General features: G+C 43.7%; 1 protein-coding gene and 1 long non-coding RNA gene across 3 annotated transcripts in view; one reads left to right on the forward strand and one right to left on the reverse strand.

Moving 5' to 3' along the window:
* The window catches only part of LOC118493852, a 210,705-nt gene that overhangs the window by 74,026 nt on the left and 117,975 nt on the right, over positions 1–18,704 (forward strand). The window lies entirely within an intron of this gene.
* sema4c (sema domain, immunoglobulin domain (Ig), transmembrane domain (TM) and short cytoplasmic domain, (semaphorin) 4C) overlaps positions 3,342–18,704 on the reverse strand; it is a 114,145-nt gene continuing 98,782 nt past the window's right edge. For both annotated transcript variants that reach the window (XM_031300580.2, XM_031300579.2), the window contains 6 exons: positions 14,719–14,863; positions 13,916–14,129; positions 9,903–10,018; positions 6,109–6,266; positions 5,150–5,241; positions 3,342–4,891 (listed from right to left, as the gene is read on the reverse strand). In XM_031300580.2, the coding sequence (XP_031156440.1) occupies positions 3,996–4,891; positions 5,150–5,241; positions 6,109–6,266; positions 9,903–10,018; positions 13,916–14,129; positions 14,719–14,863 (1,621 nt within the window). In that variant the 3' untranslated portion in view covers positions 3,342–3,995. The remainder of the gene's footprint in view (positions 4,892–5,149; positions 5,242–6,108; positions 6,267–9,902; positions 10,019–13,915; positions 14,130–14,718; positions 14,864–18,704) is intronic.

Genomic DNA, 18,704 nt, shown 5'->3' on the forward strand with positions numbered 1-18,704 from the left:
TCTGCTTAATTTTGGAGCGGGAGCCAGGAGATGGTTAGCTTAGCGTAGCACAAAGACTGACACAACAGAGGGGAACGGCTAGCCTGGCGGGAAGAAAAACAACCTGCCAGCATCTCCAAAGCTCACTAATTAACATGTTACAGCTCCTTTGTTTAAAGTTACAGTCTCGAAGATCTATTTTGTTCTCTTTGGGAGTACCTGCTGCGATAAACAGTACACCGCTTCACACACAAGTGAGTTGATTTAAAAGCGAGTCTGTTGCGCTAGCCCTGCCTACCCTCTTTGGAAAAGGTGGATGGATGGAAAACGTGTCACATGGCTACGTTCAGACTGCAGGTAAAAGTGGCCCAAATCTGATTTTTTTTGGGGTCAAGTGACCAGGTCGGTCACTCCTCAGCACCTGCTCATTAATGTTACGGCTGCCATTACACAAACATTTTGAAATAAAAGTGAAAATGCTTACTTCCTCCATAACCTCCCTAACTTTAGAGGAACAGCGTGCTGCGTCTGATGTCATTGTTATTGTTCTTTTGCGCATGCGGGTCAGTTCGAAACCGCAAACAGTTCACACTGGAATCTGATATAGGCCACATTTTAAAAGGTAATGTGAACAGCCCAACAAAAAATCAGATCTGAGCAAAAAATCAGAATTAAGCATCAAGACTTGCGATGTGAACGTAGCCTAACTGTGCTTGTAATTTCTCCTGGGAATGTCGCCACAGACACCCAGTTTGTAATACTGCAAATGTAAGGGCTTATATCAGTGGGCCATAGGCTCAATCACCATTGGGTTACCTCATTTGGCGATAGACAGTGGGGTGGAGTTTCCTGAAACACAATGTTGTGGTATGATGAGATAAAGGGAAAACTTAGACAACATCAGGCCATTCATAGGTCACAGGTCAGTCTCTAATAACCAAACCTCTTCATGTATGAATATGCTTGTGTCTCTACAGATACAGAGAATCTAGGCAGCTGCATGATAAGGGAATGTTTGATTCAGGACTGTCTCCTTTTGGAAGTCGGTGGAAACAGGGTAAAGGGGCCTGACACTCTAGCATACTTCCTAGAGAGAGTGATAGGCTCAATGAATTTAGGTTAAGCATCTATGATTCCTGCGCCCGCAATATCTTTGTTTACATTGAAGGCTCAGCTAAACTTGCCTGCAGCATGAGTTTAAATACACCTTCAAGAAGACAGGAACTTCAGAAGTTGGGATGACACCCACACTGTATTGTGTGATCCTAATTTCTCCTTAATTAAGTGTGCATTGAATGCTTCTGTGCAATTCATCAAGGTACCCTGAATCTTCTTAAAGTGCTCATATTCTGCTTTTTGGCTTTTTCCCTTTCCTTTATTGTGTTATATATCTTTTTTTGTGCATGTTATAGGTTTACAAAGTGAAAAAGCCCAAAGTCCACCCCAAAGGGACTTACCATCTCCAACAGAAAACACTGTTCACAAACTGCTCCAAACAGCTCTATTGTAGTCCAGCCTTTACTTCAGAGACAAACGTGGTCACTTTGGAACACACGTTATAATGCTCGCCTAGCTGCTAGCATGGCACGCCCTCATACTCTGCTTCTGACTGGCTAGTAGTCCTTACCTAGCTACTGTCAGGGCATGCTCTCATACTCTGCTTCTGACTGGCTAGTAGTCCTTACCTAGCTACTGTCAGGGCACGCCCTCATACTCTGCTTCTGACTGGCTAGTAGTCCTTACCTAGCTACTGAGCATGTGCGACTCCCAACAAAGATGGAACAGAAGTGAGATGTCTCACTCTGTAGCTAAAACAGAGAGCTCAACACACAGGGTGAAAAGAGGAGCTGCAGCAATGTGTAGTACAACAAAAATATGGTGTTTTTTGAAAATTAAACCATGTAAACCTATTATGGTACAACCTCTAAATACAATTATGAACCTGAAAATAAGCATAATATGATAACTTTAAGGAACTGACTTAACAGACATTTGTTTAAATGAAAATCTTCAAGATGATTACTTTAATCCGTACAAAAAAGTGTAAAACAACAACGGTTTCTTGGCCAGGAGCTGTGACTTTGTGGGGTTCACAACTTTGTGTTTACCCGTCAGTTAGTTAGTTATTTAGTGAGATTATTATTTTGTTTATTTTTTTACCTTTGTAAACAGCCAGACTTGCTGTTTCCCCCTGCTTTCGGTTTTGATGCTGTTTTAACTAATTATCTCATGGTTGTAGCTACGTATTTAACAGACAGATATGAAAGAGGTATTCATCTTCTAATCTAACTTTCAGCAAGAATGCAAATAAGCGTATTTCCCAAAATGTTGATTATTTCTTTTAGTAATAAGCTGAGCAAAGGGACAGCCTGATAAATAAACGGAATAATTATTAACACTAAGCTGAGCAGCCAAAAAGCTAAATTGGAAATCGTTAAAGGTTAGGACTTTGCTTAAATCTGTTTGCATGAATTAAATGAAAAGGAACAATACCTTTCACTGCTTTACAGCTGCTTTCCGCCTGGAGCCATCAGTTTGTCAGCACGGCAGAAATCTGTCTGTCGGTCCATTCTTCCAATAACAATGTGTGTGAGTGTGTGTTCTTTTTGTGTTGGTGTGTTTTACAGTGCGCTTCCTCTGTATAAGTCCACAGTATGCCCTGGGTCAGTCTCTGGGCATCGGTAAAGAGGGAGGGGTTTCTGGGGGTGTGAGTGTGTGGGAGGGGTAGTTTCCTTCTTGGCAGTGCAAGTTCCCACCCTCACCATACACATACGATATAAAGCACTTATTGAGACATCCACAGCGGTCGCAACAGTGAGGGTTCAACTACATTCTCCATGCCTAATGTCTTAATGTCAGCTTCAATTTGGAATTAAGTGTGCAGTTATTGATCGGCTGCTAAGAGCTCAATGCAAATGACCTTTTCTTTCTGCAGAGATGAACAAACATCCAAAAGGGCTCAGCCAAAACACATATCTGTCACACACTTAGACGCTAATAAATGTCGCGTGGAGTGCACTTGTAGTATATTGGACTCGAAGGTGCGTTTGGATGCAAGCGCTTGCTCTCGCATTGTCATTCACGGTGGGGAGCCATTAGTCACTTGATAACCGCTTTGAACACTGCTGCAGTCGGTAAGACGTAGAAAAAGAACAACAAGAAATGTCTTAATTCAAACCAACCATCACAACAAATGAAAGTAGAAGGGATCAAGGACGTCCTCCGGGGGAAAATACCATGTGAAAAAAAAAATATACAAATTGAGCAGAGAAAGTCTTGAGAGATTGTCCTTCATTCACAAAGCCCCTTGTGTCTTTTACTCCAAATCACTTCATTTTTCCATTTAATTTCCTCTCTCTTTGTCTCTCGCTCTCTCTCCCCTCCTCTCTGTCCCTCGCAGAGCTCCTGCTACGGGGACATGATTGTCGTCTTGCTTCGCGATTAATTAGTCTCTTTATACCGCTCTCACACTCTTGGCTCACAAATACAAAAAAGGGAAGACGCGCTTCCAGTTTTTAAGTGCAATAAGCTGAAAAAAAGTCCCAAAGGAACAGAAGGACAGCAGTTCAGTTCAACATTTCCAGTCCATTGCGCTTGCCGTTCGTCAACTGGTTTCAGCACAGGGGGTTAAAAGCCTCTTGGTCCACTCAACGTAAAAGTAATCTGCCCTTCAGAAAATATGTAACGCCATTTGTTTGATTTCCATGCTTGAGGTGTTCTCCCCTGCGTTCAGCCTTTTTTAAATACACAATTTACATGATTGGCGATTGCACAGTAGAAGCAGAAAAAGCCACGACTGCTGGCGAACACAGTGTATGAGTGTGTATATTTAACATGCTGTGTGCTATAAATGTCAACAGTGAGCCAAACAGGCATTGGCAGAGCGAGAGAGAGTATGGGGGAATTGACAGCGTGTCACCGAAAGAGAGAGAGAGAGCAGGCATCCTCAAAAGGAGGGAGGTAGGTCGGTTGTTTTGTTTTTCCAACTCGGGGAATGGAGACGGACGAGGACAGGCCTAGACCGACGACTCCTCGGGGTTGGCGTCGGGCAGCACGCTTCTCTGCTGCAGCGTGCGTCTCAGCTCTTCCTTGAAGGGGCTGGAGTAGTCGTTCCCGCCCACGCCCAGGCCTCCCAGCCCGCCGCCCCCAGCGCCAGCCCCGCTAGCCCTCTCCTCCCCTGCTGTGCTCAGGTTGAGGCGGATGTAGCCGTTGCTACCGGAGCCTCGGATGTTGGTGAGGCTGAGACGGCTGGGGGAGTGGATGGGCTGGCCGGGAATGGCGCTGGGCGACGCCGTGCTGCTGACGCTGCTGGGCCCCAGGGCGTGGCCGGGAACGATCTTCAGCGAGCCGTCCGAGTAGTAGTAGTTGGCGCCCGTCTCCCAGAAGCGGTCCTCGTCGCTGGGCATCTTGCTGGGCACAAATGTGGGCGGCTCCTTGGGCAGGGTGATGGGGTAGACCAGGGTGCTCTCCAGAGGTTTCATGTCGGCTCCCTTTCCCAGGGCCAGCTTCAGCCTCCTGCGCAGGTAAAGAGCCGCCACAAGGAGCAGCAGGCACGCCGCTCCCAGGGTGATGACCAGCACCCAGAAGAGCCCCATGCTGCTGTCTGGAGCCCGGGCCTCCATGAAGACCGGAGCGCTGGCTACCACGGCTACCTGGTAGCGCTCTGTCTGAAACTTCACCCCCTGCTCCTCAGAGTAGCAGATGTAGCGGCCCGCTTGCATCTGGCCCGCTTCGGGGACGACGAGGGCTTTGAGGGTGCGGTCGAAGCGTGGCCCTCCTGCTTCGGGGTCACCCAGCTGGAGCTCACGTTCGTTGAGAACCCAGCAAGGCTGAGCCAGGTTGGAGACCAGCTGGCAAGGCAGCACCATGTCGGACCCCACCACCACTGTCACGTTCCTCAGACGGGAGTGCTCTGCAAGAGGAAAAGGAGGAGAGTTGGAAGAGGAGGTGGAGGGAAGAGCAGAAAGGAGAGGTGGTTAAGTGTCATCCATAATAATTCCAATTTATATTCTACAGCTGCCAACTCTCTTCTGCTTAATTCAATTTATTCAGCTCACTCCAAATGTATTCCCTTGTCCAAGTCCTTTCCCTTTCCCTGCTACTGACTTGCTCCCGCACTGACAGTCCATTCCCACAAGGGGCCACAACTGAGGTGTAGCTCCGTACTCACCAGGGCTGGGGATGGAGACGGGCTTATCAAACTTGGCTTTCCCCCGGCTGAACCTTTCCAGCATGAGGTCCTGTGACAGGGACGAGGTGGACCTGGAGGGGAAAGGGAAGAAAGCAGAGAGGAAGATTAATCCGCTACATGTCTGAAACTTTGAAGCAAAGTACCCACATTTGTCTACTACAAATGGAAACAATTTAAATTTCTTCAACTATATCACAGGTCCTTTGTTACAACCTACCACCTTGTATTTATAACAGGTAGACAAAATGCACAAAAACTAAGGGTACTCCAAGTGATATGCCACAACAACAGTTTTATTTTAAATAAATGGCTGCAACAATAAAATATGTGTGAATATATATGGGGAGTGTATGTGCATATTGTGTGTGTTTGTGCATGCACACGTGTGCGTTTGTGTGTGCATGTCTGTACGTGCACATTCATATGGGTGTGTGTGTGTGTGTGTGTGTGTGTGTATGTGTGTGTGTGTGTGAGTGAGAGCAAATTAACTTATTTAACATAAAAACATATTCACCCCCATTCCACAGAACGAACAAATGAAATGCATTCTGTATCAGTGACAATGGTGACAAGAACATAACAAATGAAATGCATTCAATTGCACGTGTACGTGCAATCTGTAAAATAACAGATTGGCATGGTTTTATAAATCCTGTTTTAATGTTAAACATACATCTGGAACAATGAGTCCTTTGAGATTAACATGATCTGTGGAAGGCTACCTTAGACTACTTTACCTATAGGCCAGTAATTATATCATCAAGGGTCTTTTCTTCTGATTCATATCTGCTAATAATATGTTTGATTCAAGACATTTTAATAAAAAAATTAAATAATCATAATTTGGTGCCCCCCCCGCAGTAAATCTGAGGACCCCGTTGAAGATCTCTGGTTCAAAGTATGAATAAGTGGGTGCTTAGCATAGGTACTGGTCTCACCCGCGGTGCAGGTCGATGCGAACGCAGGCCCGCCCCTCGCTGTCCCAGGCGCAGTAGGGGTCGCGGGCGAGCAGACAGTCTGGCTGAGACTGATAGCGGCTGCAGTTGGCCAGGGGCAGCTGGAGAACCTCCGAACGAGAGCCGATGTACAAGTACTTCTACGGAGAGAAGGAGAAGAAGAAGGAGGAGGAGGAGAGAGGAAGACAAAGAACAGATCCAGCCATCACAGAGAGACACAAACCAGAGAGGGAGAAGAAAAACACGAGAAAGATAAACAGAGAGAGAGAGAGAGAGGGAGAGGTAGAGTGTCTCTGTCAGGGGGTTATAGGAGATAATGGGATAATCACTCTCGATTACAATAACATTCACCGCCCTGACCCTCTTCCAATCCAATCTGGATTGCGCTCTTTTTTTTTTGGAGAAAAAAAAGAAGCTGTTATAAAATGTCTGTTCGCGGCTAAGCCAGCATTAATGAGATAAACAGTGGGCTTCAGGGCAGGGGACGCCCCGTCAAAACGGCATCGATCGGCGAACGTGGCGCTGTAGAGCCACGGGGACAAGGCCGGTGTCGACACACAGGCTCAGGTGACAGGACAGGGATGTTGAGAAAACAACAGTGGCAGAGGTTCAATTCCCCCGCAGAAGTGAAGGATTGTAATTACTGTTATTTGTGTAGAGGGTTTTGGATTCATGAAGCGACAATTGATCTGAAAAAGGGCAGTGTTGATAAAAAAAACATCTGCTGACTGCCTCGCTGTTGTCAGTGGATCTATGATTGTACGTGTCTGCTGGCAAAAAGGGTATTAAGAGATCAGCAGAAGACAAAGTCGTACTGTTATCGAAAAACCCATGAAAAGCTAATGGAGCCCCAAAACTATACTTTTCGAGGGCTATGATCAGAGGAAGAACAGAACCATGCTAGGTGTGCCCAAACAACAAAGACACTTTGAGTAACTTTTCCCCCTGAGAGACCATTAAGATGTCTTATTTCTCAAAAAGACAGAAAACAATACATCTAGGAGTCAATGGCGGTGCTTATCTATACTGAGTGGGAGCAGCTGGAAGCTCTAATGATTAAAAAAAAGAAAAGAAAGAAGAATCCCTTTTGCCTCTGTTTGTTATATTGCATCTGGTCTGTTAACATGTTCTTAACAAAAATGTATCCAGAGATGACTCAACTGAAATGCCAACACAAGACTTGTATTTTAATATATGTGTGATATTTAATATTACATTGCGTTTACTAAACTAAATGGAAGTGATGTATGTTAAAAGGGTCAGTGATTTGAAACCCCTTCACCCCAAAATTTTCTGACATCAGAATTCAAGGGCTGCATCCGACAATTTCTTTAGCTTTCCGAAACCTACTGCGCCAATCGTGGCCACTTTAAAGTGACTATATGTAACTTTTTTAATGTTTGAAATGTTGTCTTTTTTCACACAATAGTCTTAAATGACCTGTAACAGCAAACGTGACTAACAGTGAAAAGAACGCAATTTTTATATTGTTTTTATATTGTTTTCATTGTTGTCACAGAATGATTTGCGGCAGGTAGACGGCGCTCCAGTAACACATTCTGACGGGTCACAGATTTCTTTGTAACACCGGAAAATCCTGTGTTAGTATCCAGCCTTTTGAGCCAGGTAAAAGGTAGCAGGAGATTTCTTTATATAGGCCTACTTGTATTTTTATGTTATTTTAGAAGTTATCTGCAGTAGATATGGCTGATACTGGGGCAGGGTCATCGCAGAAAAGAATAGAATTAAACGAAGAACAACTAAAAGCTAAAAGGGAAAGTGACAGATAACGGGCTTTCAGCTGATGGAGACAATTGTAAATGATTCAAAACCAACTCTGAACTGGCCCTCAGGTATGTAATATGTCTATTTCATTCATAAAATAACTTTACAATGCGCAATGTGGTTGTATGTCAGTTAGAGTCCGGATCGGGCCGCATTTTTCTGTCTGAGCCTGGCCCGCGTCCGACAGAGCAGTAAACGAGCCCGACCCGAGCCCGACACAGTTAAAATCTCATGTTTTTTGACACATGTACATGTAGCCTAACATGCACGTGTTTCGTTGTCACAGCTACATAAACAAATTTCCGCACACAGGAAGACGGATGTTAGGGTAATATTTTATAATATTTTATAAATTTATTTTAATCACAAAAATGAACCATTGCATCATTGACTACCTACATAATAAGCTGTTTTAAATTTAAAATGTTCAATGCCTTATCGTGCTGATGTGACCGAGCCCGACCCGAACCTGAACATTATTTCTAAATATCTGTCCGAACCTGGCCTGGCCCGTCGGGTCCCGTCGGGCTCGGGTCGGGTATCCATCCTCTAACGTCAGTAGACGACATTAAATTACACCCCCTTCCATTTAGCGCAGATGTTTTATTCGTTTTACTCCGTGTTTGTGTTGGCTTACTATTTTCTTTTCTCTTGTCCCCCTGTACTTGTGTGAAGCGTCCTTGGGTTTCATGAAATGCGCTATATAAATCTAAGTTATTACTACGTTGTCTCTTATTGCTTTGGCTCGTGACACAGTGAGTGATTCCCGGTTTAGCTCACGATACCTCCAGAGTAGGCTAAGTTACCGTATCCAACTCCTGAAACGCAACGATGCATCTGTAACTTATTCTCTTATTGTAAATGAATGATTTTCTATCTGAGTAAAACATTCATCGTGGCTATATGACCTCCCTATAACGCTAACTCAGTAATCTACAGTGGGTAATACAGCACCGTAAAGAAAAGAGCTTTACGACAGCAGGTGTGGTAAAAACACAACCGCTTTTGTCCTAAGCGGCCGCTAGGATCAACACAAACTGAAAGTTACATATAGCCACTTTAAGCTGTGATTAGTCTGCTGTGTGGAGGTAAGAAAGTAAGCAGGATTTGAACTTCTCTCTCAAGCTTAGCATATTTTACACAACTATTTCTGTCAAATTGAATGTGTAAAACCAACTGCAACACTGTGAATGCCCTCCCCATATTCAAATGATTATCACGTCTTGCCTCTCTCTGCCACTGTCATCTTTTAATTTATTTTATGCCTTAATCAGATAGCGATAGTAGAGAGAGATGAAATAAGGGAGAGAGATGGGCATCAAAGGTTCCCCAGTTCAGTTTGGACCAGGGATGTAAGATGCAGTTCATGGTCGACATCTTAACTGCTAAACCACAGGGCAGCCCTGATGGCTAGATTATCACCCCGCCTTTGAGATTTCATAAACATAAAAGATACCTCAACAGGTATTAAAACTCATTCATCCCCATATCAGTAAATCTCCTAATCTCAGGCCATAAGGCACGAAGAGGGGTGGAATGCATTTGCACTCAATATATTGTTTGCACTTGTGTTGCACACTGTATTGTATGTACTTATGCCTTGTGTCTTTTGTATTTGTATTTTTATTTGGCAGCCTTTTGTCCAAGACAAATCTCCCTCCCGACAAATAAACTAATCTTGAATCTTGAATCCTGACGTTTGTTACTAGTTTGGGTCGAGCTTCAAAAACATTAGATGCATCTTTTCGTGAGACCCCTGTGGTGTAAACGCCCACATTTTCAAACTCCATGCCCTCAGTTTGTATTCCAGCCTTTCCATTAAAAAACGTGCATCATCGAAGCTAACCCTGGTGAAATCATCAGGGGAGGGATATTTTCTCCGACTTGACAAAGCTCCTCCAGAGCCACAAAGACAAACACAAGTCTAAAAGTTTAGTGCTGCTGCAGTTCCCCTGGAAAATACAAGTTCCTTGAAATAACCGAGTCCGTACCTTGGAGTGCGAGATGGTCAGGCTGTCCACTGGCTGGGCGACCTCGAACAGCTGGATCTCCTCTATGACATGGGCCTCGGAGCCCAGGATCACCACCCGCTGCAGCCAGCCCTCCGCTGCAGCACACAGGAGAGGGAGAGAGGATTCAGCTCACATCACTTTTGTTAAGTCAAACTTTCAATTCAAGTTCCCCGCCAGTAGAATAGACTTTCTTCATCTTCAATTTTTCATGGCATGCATAAAAACAGGTATTTTCAAGCAAGATAGCTTCAGGACTCGGCTGATTCCCGACACAAAATAACCAATGAACACACACCTTTGACAGCAGGATGGCTCATTTAAATATCTTTGATATGATATTAAAAAATATTCGCACACACACCTGTGACTGCACACCAGTTCATTTGAATAATAGATATGTGATTTTATAAATTTACCCATACACCTGTGACTGCATAACACTCAATTTAAATATCAATGCTCTGCAAACAAACACCTGTGAATAATGCACAGTATTTTACTTAAATATTAACGATGTACTCATACATCCACAAACACACACCTGTGATTGCACAGACATTCATTAAAATATTAACGTCGACATTATATTATACAAACACACTCCTTTGATGCCATAACAAGTGAATTAAATATTGAAACACAAGCTGAAAAAAGGGGAATTAAAGACAAGAAGAAAGTGCTCTTGTAAGAAAAAGGTATGCTTGTGGACACATGCGTGATGACTAATGTGCACAGCTACAGTGTCATCAAGTTGTCTGCAACTTTCATCAACTTCAATTTGTAGAACTTTAACGCCAGCTGCCCTGAAATGTCACGCTACTCAGCAACTGAGAAAGACAGAAAATGAAAAAGGAAAACAACTTCTCCAGCTAGAACCCTGAGTCCAGCTCAGCAAGAAACTAATCTAAAGGTACATTTTAAAGAGCTGAGATGCTGTTCCCGGCCTTTTACAGTGAGACCTTGGGTAAAGGTAATTTTTGTAGACATTTGGAGACGATGTGTGTGGGGAGCTGATGCTGGAGGAGGAGGAAGAGAAGATCCTGCGCTGCTTTCATGTAGGGCATTGTGAACAAGTTTAGATCCCCCTGTGATGAAAGGCGTTTCTGGCACAGCCGGTGGGGTGACCTTGATGTGTGTGTGTGTGTGTGTGTGTGTGTGTGTATGGAATAGTGTTCTGTGCTGACATGTGCTTTCTTGTGCGGCCCTCTCGATTAGGAGACTGTCACAGATAATATGAAAAGCTAACCCCCGGTAGCCACCTGGAAGCTTGAGGGAAATACATGTACACACTAGGGCTGCACAATATGAGGAAAATATGCGATAACCAAGGTTGCCAAATTAACTTTTTTGTCCACGAGCCAAATGGCTAGTGAATGTTCAAATTTGACCATCCACCCAATAGTTTAACATTACTTTTTTGGCTGGTGAGTGAAGGAAAATCTACCATCCATTTGCATATTTTACCAGCATTTGGCTGGCGGCTGGTGCTAATTTTGAGCCCTGGCGATAACATTGTTGAATATCGCGATAACAATATTACTTGCGATAAATAATCAGCTATTAGCGTACTCAGTTTTGTTGCTCTCAGTATTCTGCTAAAATACAACAAATTGCTCATTTCCAACATTCTTTCATTGAAAAAATTTAACAATGCATGGAATATAAAGGCACCACTGAAAAAGAATGACAGTTACAATATAAAGTGCAGTATAGATATTTTCTTTCAGCTAACACAAAAAAATCTCTGAGTGTCTTTCATGATGTGTCGCAGCCTTTCGCGATGTGTTTATTGCGCCTGCTGATATCGTGATGACTATAAAAAAAAACAATATATTGCACGCACACACACACACACACACACACACACACACGGGCATAGCGAGCAGCAGGCATATCATCACACTCGCCTCTCGCGGCGCCAAGGACCAGTGTCGGCTAATCCCTCAATCCTGCAGCCTGGTTTTTTCTTCAGTCTCGACAAGCGCTCCGATTCTCCTTTTTCACATCAGCTGTCGCTATGCTGCAGCTAATAGCTAATCAAGCCCACAGCCCAATTGGCACTATGAGCGCACGTCTGCCGAGGGCCCTGTTGAGTTTGTGCTGTGAAGCACGACAAGCGGGGATGACTGCACTTGGCTCAGGAAGTGTGAGTGTGTGTATCTCTGTGTGTTTTGTGTATACCAATTTGTGAGCGTGTTACCCCATGTGTGTGTGTGTGTGTGTGTGTGTGTGTGTGTGTCTGGGGTTGGCCTCCCTGCTTGCCAGCAAGAGAAGCCCTGAGTCCGCTGTTGTCGCACTGTCAGTTGCCACAGTCACTCTGCCGCTGCAGTGATCGGAATGGTAAGTAGCTGAGTCTCTCTCCATTCATGAGATGGTCTGCATTCAAATTCACATTCCCTGGAATCCACTGTCAGGTCAGTGTTATTCAAGATTAAAGCTGTGGGATGGTTGGCTGATTTCAGATCTGTGCCAAAACAGGACACCTGCATATGGGCCTGATGGCTACTGACTGGAGATATTAATTAAGTCGCCCGTACGTAGACGCTTCCTTTGATGCATGAAGATGGATCTCAGCATGCAAATCAAGTGCTTAATTGAAACCCAGCTGAAGTCTGGCCAGATGGCATGTTGTTTTGTGCCACCGTACCTGTCTGCTGCCACGGCCTGTAAGCTCTCATCTCTTCAACAAATACTGACACACACAAACACACACACACACACACACACACACACACACACACACACACACACACAGGTTTCACAGAATAGACTATAGAGTATTCGACCATCAAATTATTTGGCGCGGCGCATTCTTGTCCAATATTAGCTCATCTGTGGTTTTAACATTGTGCTGTAATGAAGTAGTGGCAATGTACAAGATATGCATGTAATTACATGTAGTAGGCTACGTTTTGAATGTCTGTTTGCACTGTTTATAGCCTATTTTCTGTTTACACTTGCCATCTGAGGAAAACGTGTTAATAATCTGTGTCCTTATGACAGCTCATCCCGCCACTTTAAAACTATTATCACCTTTAAAGCTGGTGAGCGTGGTGTTCTCTTGGCCTGCATTGTATTGTAAGAGGCTGTTGCTAATGTGTTCCAAACTAAACTTGATATGCTACTAGAAAACGGCTAAACTTTCTGAAGAAAATGCAAGGGTGCTCATTTATGTTAAAAATTGCAAAACACTGTAAACGAGTTAAACTATCTTAATGTGTAACACTGAAATCATTTATTTTTCTAAGGCTGATCCCAATACTAATATTTTTCAGCTACGCTGACCCAGTGTGTTCTCATTAATGTGTCCTTATTATATAGTACAAAAATGTATGTGACACCGGCTACAGAACTCTGTTGTATCAGAGGCAGTTGGTAGTTGAGTTTCCCGAGAATAGTGGGCTTTGAGCCGGATACAGGGCACCGGGAGCTGCCTACATTTTGGCGGGCATTAAAGGTAAAGGTACTTTATTGTACATATACATACATGTAGCGAAATTCATTCTCTGCATTTAACCCATCCCTCAAAGGAGCAGTGGGCAGCCATTTACAGTGCCTTGCTGTGAGGCCACAGTGCTAACCACTGGGACACCATGTTGCTTACGGTTAAGTTTAGGCAAGAAAAAGTGAGCGTTATGCGGCGACGACAGTTAAGTTTAGGCTCCAAAACAACTAGTTAAGTTAAGGAAAAAGATTGGGGTCTGGACTAAAACACTCCCAAGGAACACGCATTTCCCCCCCGGGGAAGCAAACTCTGCTCCCTGGCTTGACTGGCTGTGTTTTATGACCCACCCCCTCCACCCCCTCCTTCTCCCTACACAGTCCACAGCGCTCTTATACAGCAGCAGTCACTGCGGTGCATACAGCAAAACAAAAAAAAACGTGGAATGCTTCCGAATTTCAGTGCTTAACTTTTCGTAACTATATGTACGTGTGGTTCATGACAACAGCCTGAACGACCTTTTTTTTTTTGCGATAATAGTAGTTTGTACCTGTGCCGATGAAGAGCATGTTGTACGCCCGCTGGTCCAGGGAGCTAACCCGGTCCACTGCCAGCCGTGTGAAGTTGACACCCTTGGTGAGCAGTAGGGGGCGAGCCAGAGCTTTGTCCTCCATCAGCGGGTGCTTCTTGGCAAAGTTGAGCGTGGCATCAGGCAGCTGCAGAGAGCTGTTGTAGCCGTTCTCCCTGTCTGAGTTAGTTATACACTGCAGCACAGACAGAGGACGGAGACACCGGGGAGGGTAAATGGACACAGGGGGAAATGGAGCAAGGAAAGGAACGGAGGAAAGGACGAAGAGTAACAGGGCCAAGAAGGAGAAAGAGGTAGAGGAGGAAAACTTGTTAGCTGCAGCTGGCACAGGTTGGCATGGCTAGTTGGCTTTGAGATGACTCCCTCCCTCCCTCCCTCCCTCTCCTCTTCTCCATCTTTCTTTCACTCTGGCTTTTACCTCCGCCTGCCATCACACCCCTTCCTCTGCTTCCCTTCCTTTCGTCCTGGATCATTACATTCTTAGCTTTTTGTGTCATGCCAGCTTTTGCTCTTTTCCACCTCCATCGCTACAGTACCCCACGCCACCCATTTCTACTTCCATCCCTCCCTCTCTCATTATCCCTCCTCTGCCCACTTATCTCTCCTTTTGTGGTGCAGTAGGTGACAAAAAAACAGGTATACAACCCCCCCACATTTTAGAACAATGTTTTCTTGCTTCCTAAAGTTGCCTGGAAACATTTGCATTTTTAACAACCATCATACATCATCCTGTACGTGCTAGTCCAGGGCTCTCAGTTTCTTACCGATCCAGGCCGTGGGACGGGGACAGCACCGGTGTAGCGCCCCCACCTTTGAGATGCCTCCCTGTACTCTTTGTAGGATCCTTCAAACACCTTCTTCACGTCACTGATCTGGTACTGGCACACCGCCGACACGTCTACGTCGCCCCTGAAACATGGCGGCAAGGCGGGGAATTAGTGATGTGTGGCAGTACAAACGGAAAGACGGATTACCTGTCATCCACTTGTGGGAAATGTGACTTTTCAGTAGCAAACAGCTTCTGGATGCAGCACAAGTAAAGCCAGACTAACGTGTAGGAATGTGAGATATACTAAACAGAATGGTATATGGGAAAATAAAAGCAAAGTATTAGGGATGTAAAGATGCTTCGTGAAGTGGTTACAAATCAATATAAATGTTTAAAGGTCCTGCTAAGGACATGCTGCTTTTTGGATGCTTTTATATAGGCCTTAGTGGTCCCCTAATACTGTATCTGAAGTCTCTTTTATATAGGCCTTAGTGGTCCCCTAATACTGTATCTGAAGTCTCTTTTATATAGGCCTTAGTGGTCCCCTAATACTGTATCTGAAGTCTCTTTTATATAGGCCTTAGTGGTCCCCTAATACTGTATCTGAAGTCTCTTTTATATAGGCCTTAGTGGTCCCCTAATACTGTATCTGAAGTCTCTTTTATATAGACCTTAGTGGTCCCCTAATACTGTATCTGAAGTCTCTTTTATATAGACCTTAGTGGTCCCCTAATACTGTATCTGAAGTCTCTTTTATATAGACCTTAGTGGTCCCCTAATACTGTATCTGAAGTCTCTTTTATATAGGCCTTAGTGGTCCCATAATACTGTATCTGAAGTCTCTTTCAGCCTTGGTGCAGAATTACAGCCACTAGAGCCAGTCCCACAATGAGCTTTCCTGAGGATGTGCCATTTCTGTGTCTGTAGCTTTAAATGCTATTGAGGAGGAGAGCCCCCCCCCTGGGCAAGGTGGAGGGTGGGGGTGTGGCCTTGACCAACTGCCATGCTTTGCTCGTTGCAAGCCACAATGTCTCTCTCTCATGGACGGGCCAAATTCTCTGGGCGGGCAAAGCAGAGAAAGGGGAGGTAACCTTTCCCCTTATGACGTCATAAAGGGAAGATTCCAGATTGGCCCATCTGAGCTTTCATTTTCTCAAAGGCAGAGCAGAATACCCAGGGCTCAGTTTACACCTATCGCCATTTCTAGCCACTGGGGGACCATAGGCAGGCTGGGGGAATGCATATTAATATTAAAAAAACTCATATAGTGAAATTTTCATGCCATGGGACCTTTAAAGCAGCCATATTATGCTCATTTTCAGGTTCATAATTGTATTTTAAGGTTGTACCAGAATAGGTTTACATGGTTTAATTTTCAAAAAACACCATATTTGTGTTGTACTGCACCGCTCTCTCTCACTGCTGCAGATCCTCTTTTCAGCTGGTCTCTGTTTTAGCTACAGAGTGAGACCTCTTTTCTTCTTCTTCTTCTGTACTATCTTTGATTGCACTGCACATGCCCAGTAGCTCAGATGTAGATCATGTCAGCTAGCTAGCTCCATAGACAGTAAAAGAAAGGTTGTTTCTACAACTTTGGTCAGTTACAAGGCAGGACTAGCTGGGAGACTTCTAAATGAGGGCGCACATGTAAGTAGTTCTTTTGTAGATTATGGTGAACTTGTGTGTGTTGTAGCAGTGCTTTGCTATTGAGAACGAGGTAGCATGCTAGCCTTAGCATGCTAGCGTTAGCCATAGCGTTAGCATGCTAACGCTACGAGCTAATGGTTGCGGTTAGCCTGCTTGTTTCGGCTTGTGACGTCACAAGCCGTGCCGGTTTTGAACAGCTCACCCAGAGACTGAAGGCAGGACACATTCAGAAACTGTATCTCACTCTAAACAGCATGGGTGGATTTTTTTCAAAGTTTGTATGTGTGTGGAAGCACCAGAGACACAACATAACACCCCAAATCCCAGAAAAAGTGATTTTCTCATATTATGGGCACTTTAAAGATTGCAACAAGATTGATTTGACTTGTTTGACTTCAGACGTCTCTACGTGTTCTTAGTTTTTTTTATTTGAAGAGATTGTTTTTCTATGTATTTAGTTATTTTGATGTGGGGTTTGTTTTAGAAATCTAATTATTAACTTTTTATTTCATTTTTGTTATTTAAGATGAAATACAATTTCAGTTGCACTTTTTATAAGAGCACACATCTGTTGTTTTGCAAAGTGTGTATACATGAAGGAATATTTTCCAGTAATTTGTCTGCAGCTCATACTGTTAAAAAAAGTCTGAGAAAATAGTATCGTGAACTTCAAATTGTAAATTCAAATTGTGAGTTGAGCGTTTCGTTACCCTTCAAAATATACATATCTGTTGCATGTTAAAAGCATGGAATGTGAACTTAATTCACACCTATCTAATAAAGTGAGACATATCTGTATGTATGTATGTGTGTCCGTGTTTGGGGGGTGTTGACTCTTTTCCTGCTCCTAACGTTAGCTACATGAATGCTGGATATAGCAAACTAACTTTTCTTCACTTTCCTGGAGCACGATCGGATAGCTGAAAGGAACATCGCGACTGTTGTGTGGAAGAAGGTTGGCGAAAAAAAGGCGCTATGCTTTTCAGTGCGGCCCTTTGCTGCATGTCATTCCCCCCTCTCTCTCCCCTTTCATTTCTTCAGCTGTCCTATCAATAAAAGGCCTAAAACTGCCCAAAAAATGATCTTTAAAAAAAAAACGACGCATCTTTTTTATTATTATTTAGCTCTCAAACAATGTTACTGCCGTAATTATACAAAAACATATAGTTATGGTGGCCGGGTTGGCTCAGTGGGTAGAGCAGGCGCACATATATTTAGAGGTTTATGCCTCGACGCAGAGGTCCGGGGTTCGACTCTGACCTGTGACGATTTCCTGCACGTCTTCCCCCTCTCTCACCTGTCCTGTCCATTAAAGGCGGAGTAGCCCAAAAAAATTATCTAAAAAAAAAACATATAGTTATAAATAAGCCACTATGGCTGTAAAACTGTAATTTGTGCTGTAAGGGAAGGCTATTCCAGTCTGGAACAGTACAGTACCGTGCAGCAGTGCCACGGCTTTTACAAGGTGAATGTCAAAACCGTAGGACAGCACTGATGTTTTAGCAAGTTAAAAAGCTGGCCTATTCAGTCAGATTATGGCTTGAACTCTGAGTCATCATTTACATAATGTCCAATTATCCTAATGTTATCTCTATCAAAGCCGCGGGGCTTTAAGGAATCCCCAGCGAGTCACACAGAGAAAAAGGATTAGGCGTTTTTTTTTCTTCTTTTCAGCAGCAGAAGGAACTCTGAATGAAGAAACAAAGCTTGAAGCTCACAGCTGGTTCACTTTGCGATATGATATCTCATTGAGGAAGACAAAAGAGTCACATCAAAGAGCATTACCCAGAGACGGAGAAAGTCTCCAACTCCCTCCTAAAGAGAACCTCCTGCCCTCGCCTCTATTGCTTTGTTGATAAGTAACTCATTAACACATTACAGTTATATTTTGTCCAACAAATGCCAATCTTTACTCCATTAATAACACCACAAAATTAAGACACTATTGTCAAAACCCGTCTAATCATCACCATAAGTTTTCTCTTCAGAACAAAAATGCCAGAAAAGTTGATTTGATCCTAAAATAATCTTTTATCGAGCCATAAACTAAGAGCCAAGAACAGTGGACCTCAACAACAGAGGCTGTTTTCCCTGAATAGTCCCACAAATGTTCAAGAGATGTAATATACTGTTAAGATAAGCAATGGTATGATGCATTTATTTTAGATTTTTTTAAGATTATGTTTTTTTTTTTTTTGAAAATGCCAGAAAAGTTGATTTGATCCCAAAATAATCTTTGCTCAAGCCATAAACTAAGAGCCAAGAACAGTGGACATCAACAACAGAGTCCCTGATTAGTCCCACAGATGTTCAAGAGATGTAATTTACTGGATA

The sequence above is a fragment of the Sander lucioperca genome, chromosome 2 (assembly GCF_008315115.2).
Source record: "Sander lucioperca isolate FBNREF2018 chromosome 2, SLUC_FBN_1.2, whole genome shotgun sequence".
NCBI lineage: Eukaryota > Metazoa > Chordata > Actinopteri > Perciformes > Percidae > Sander > Sander lucioperca.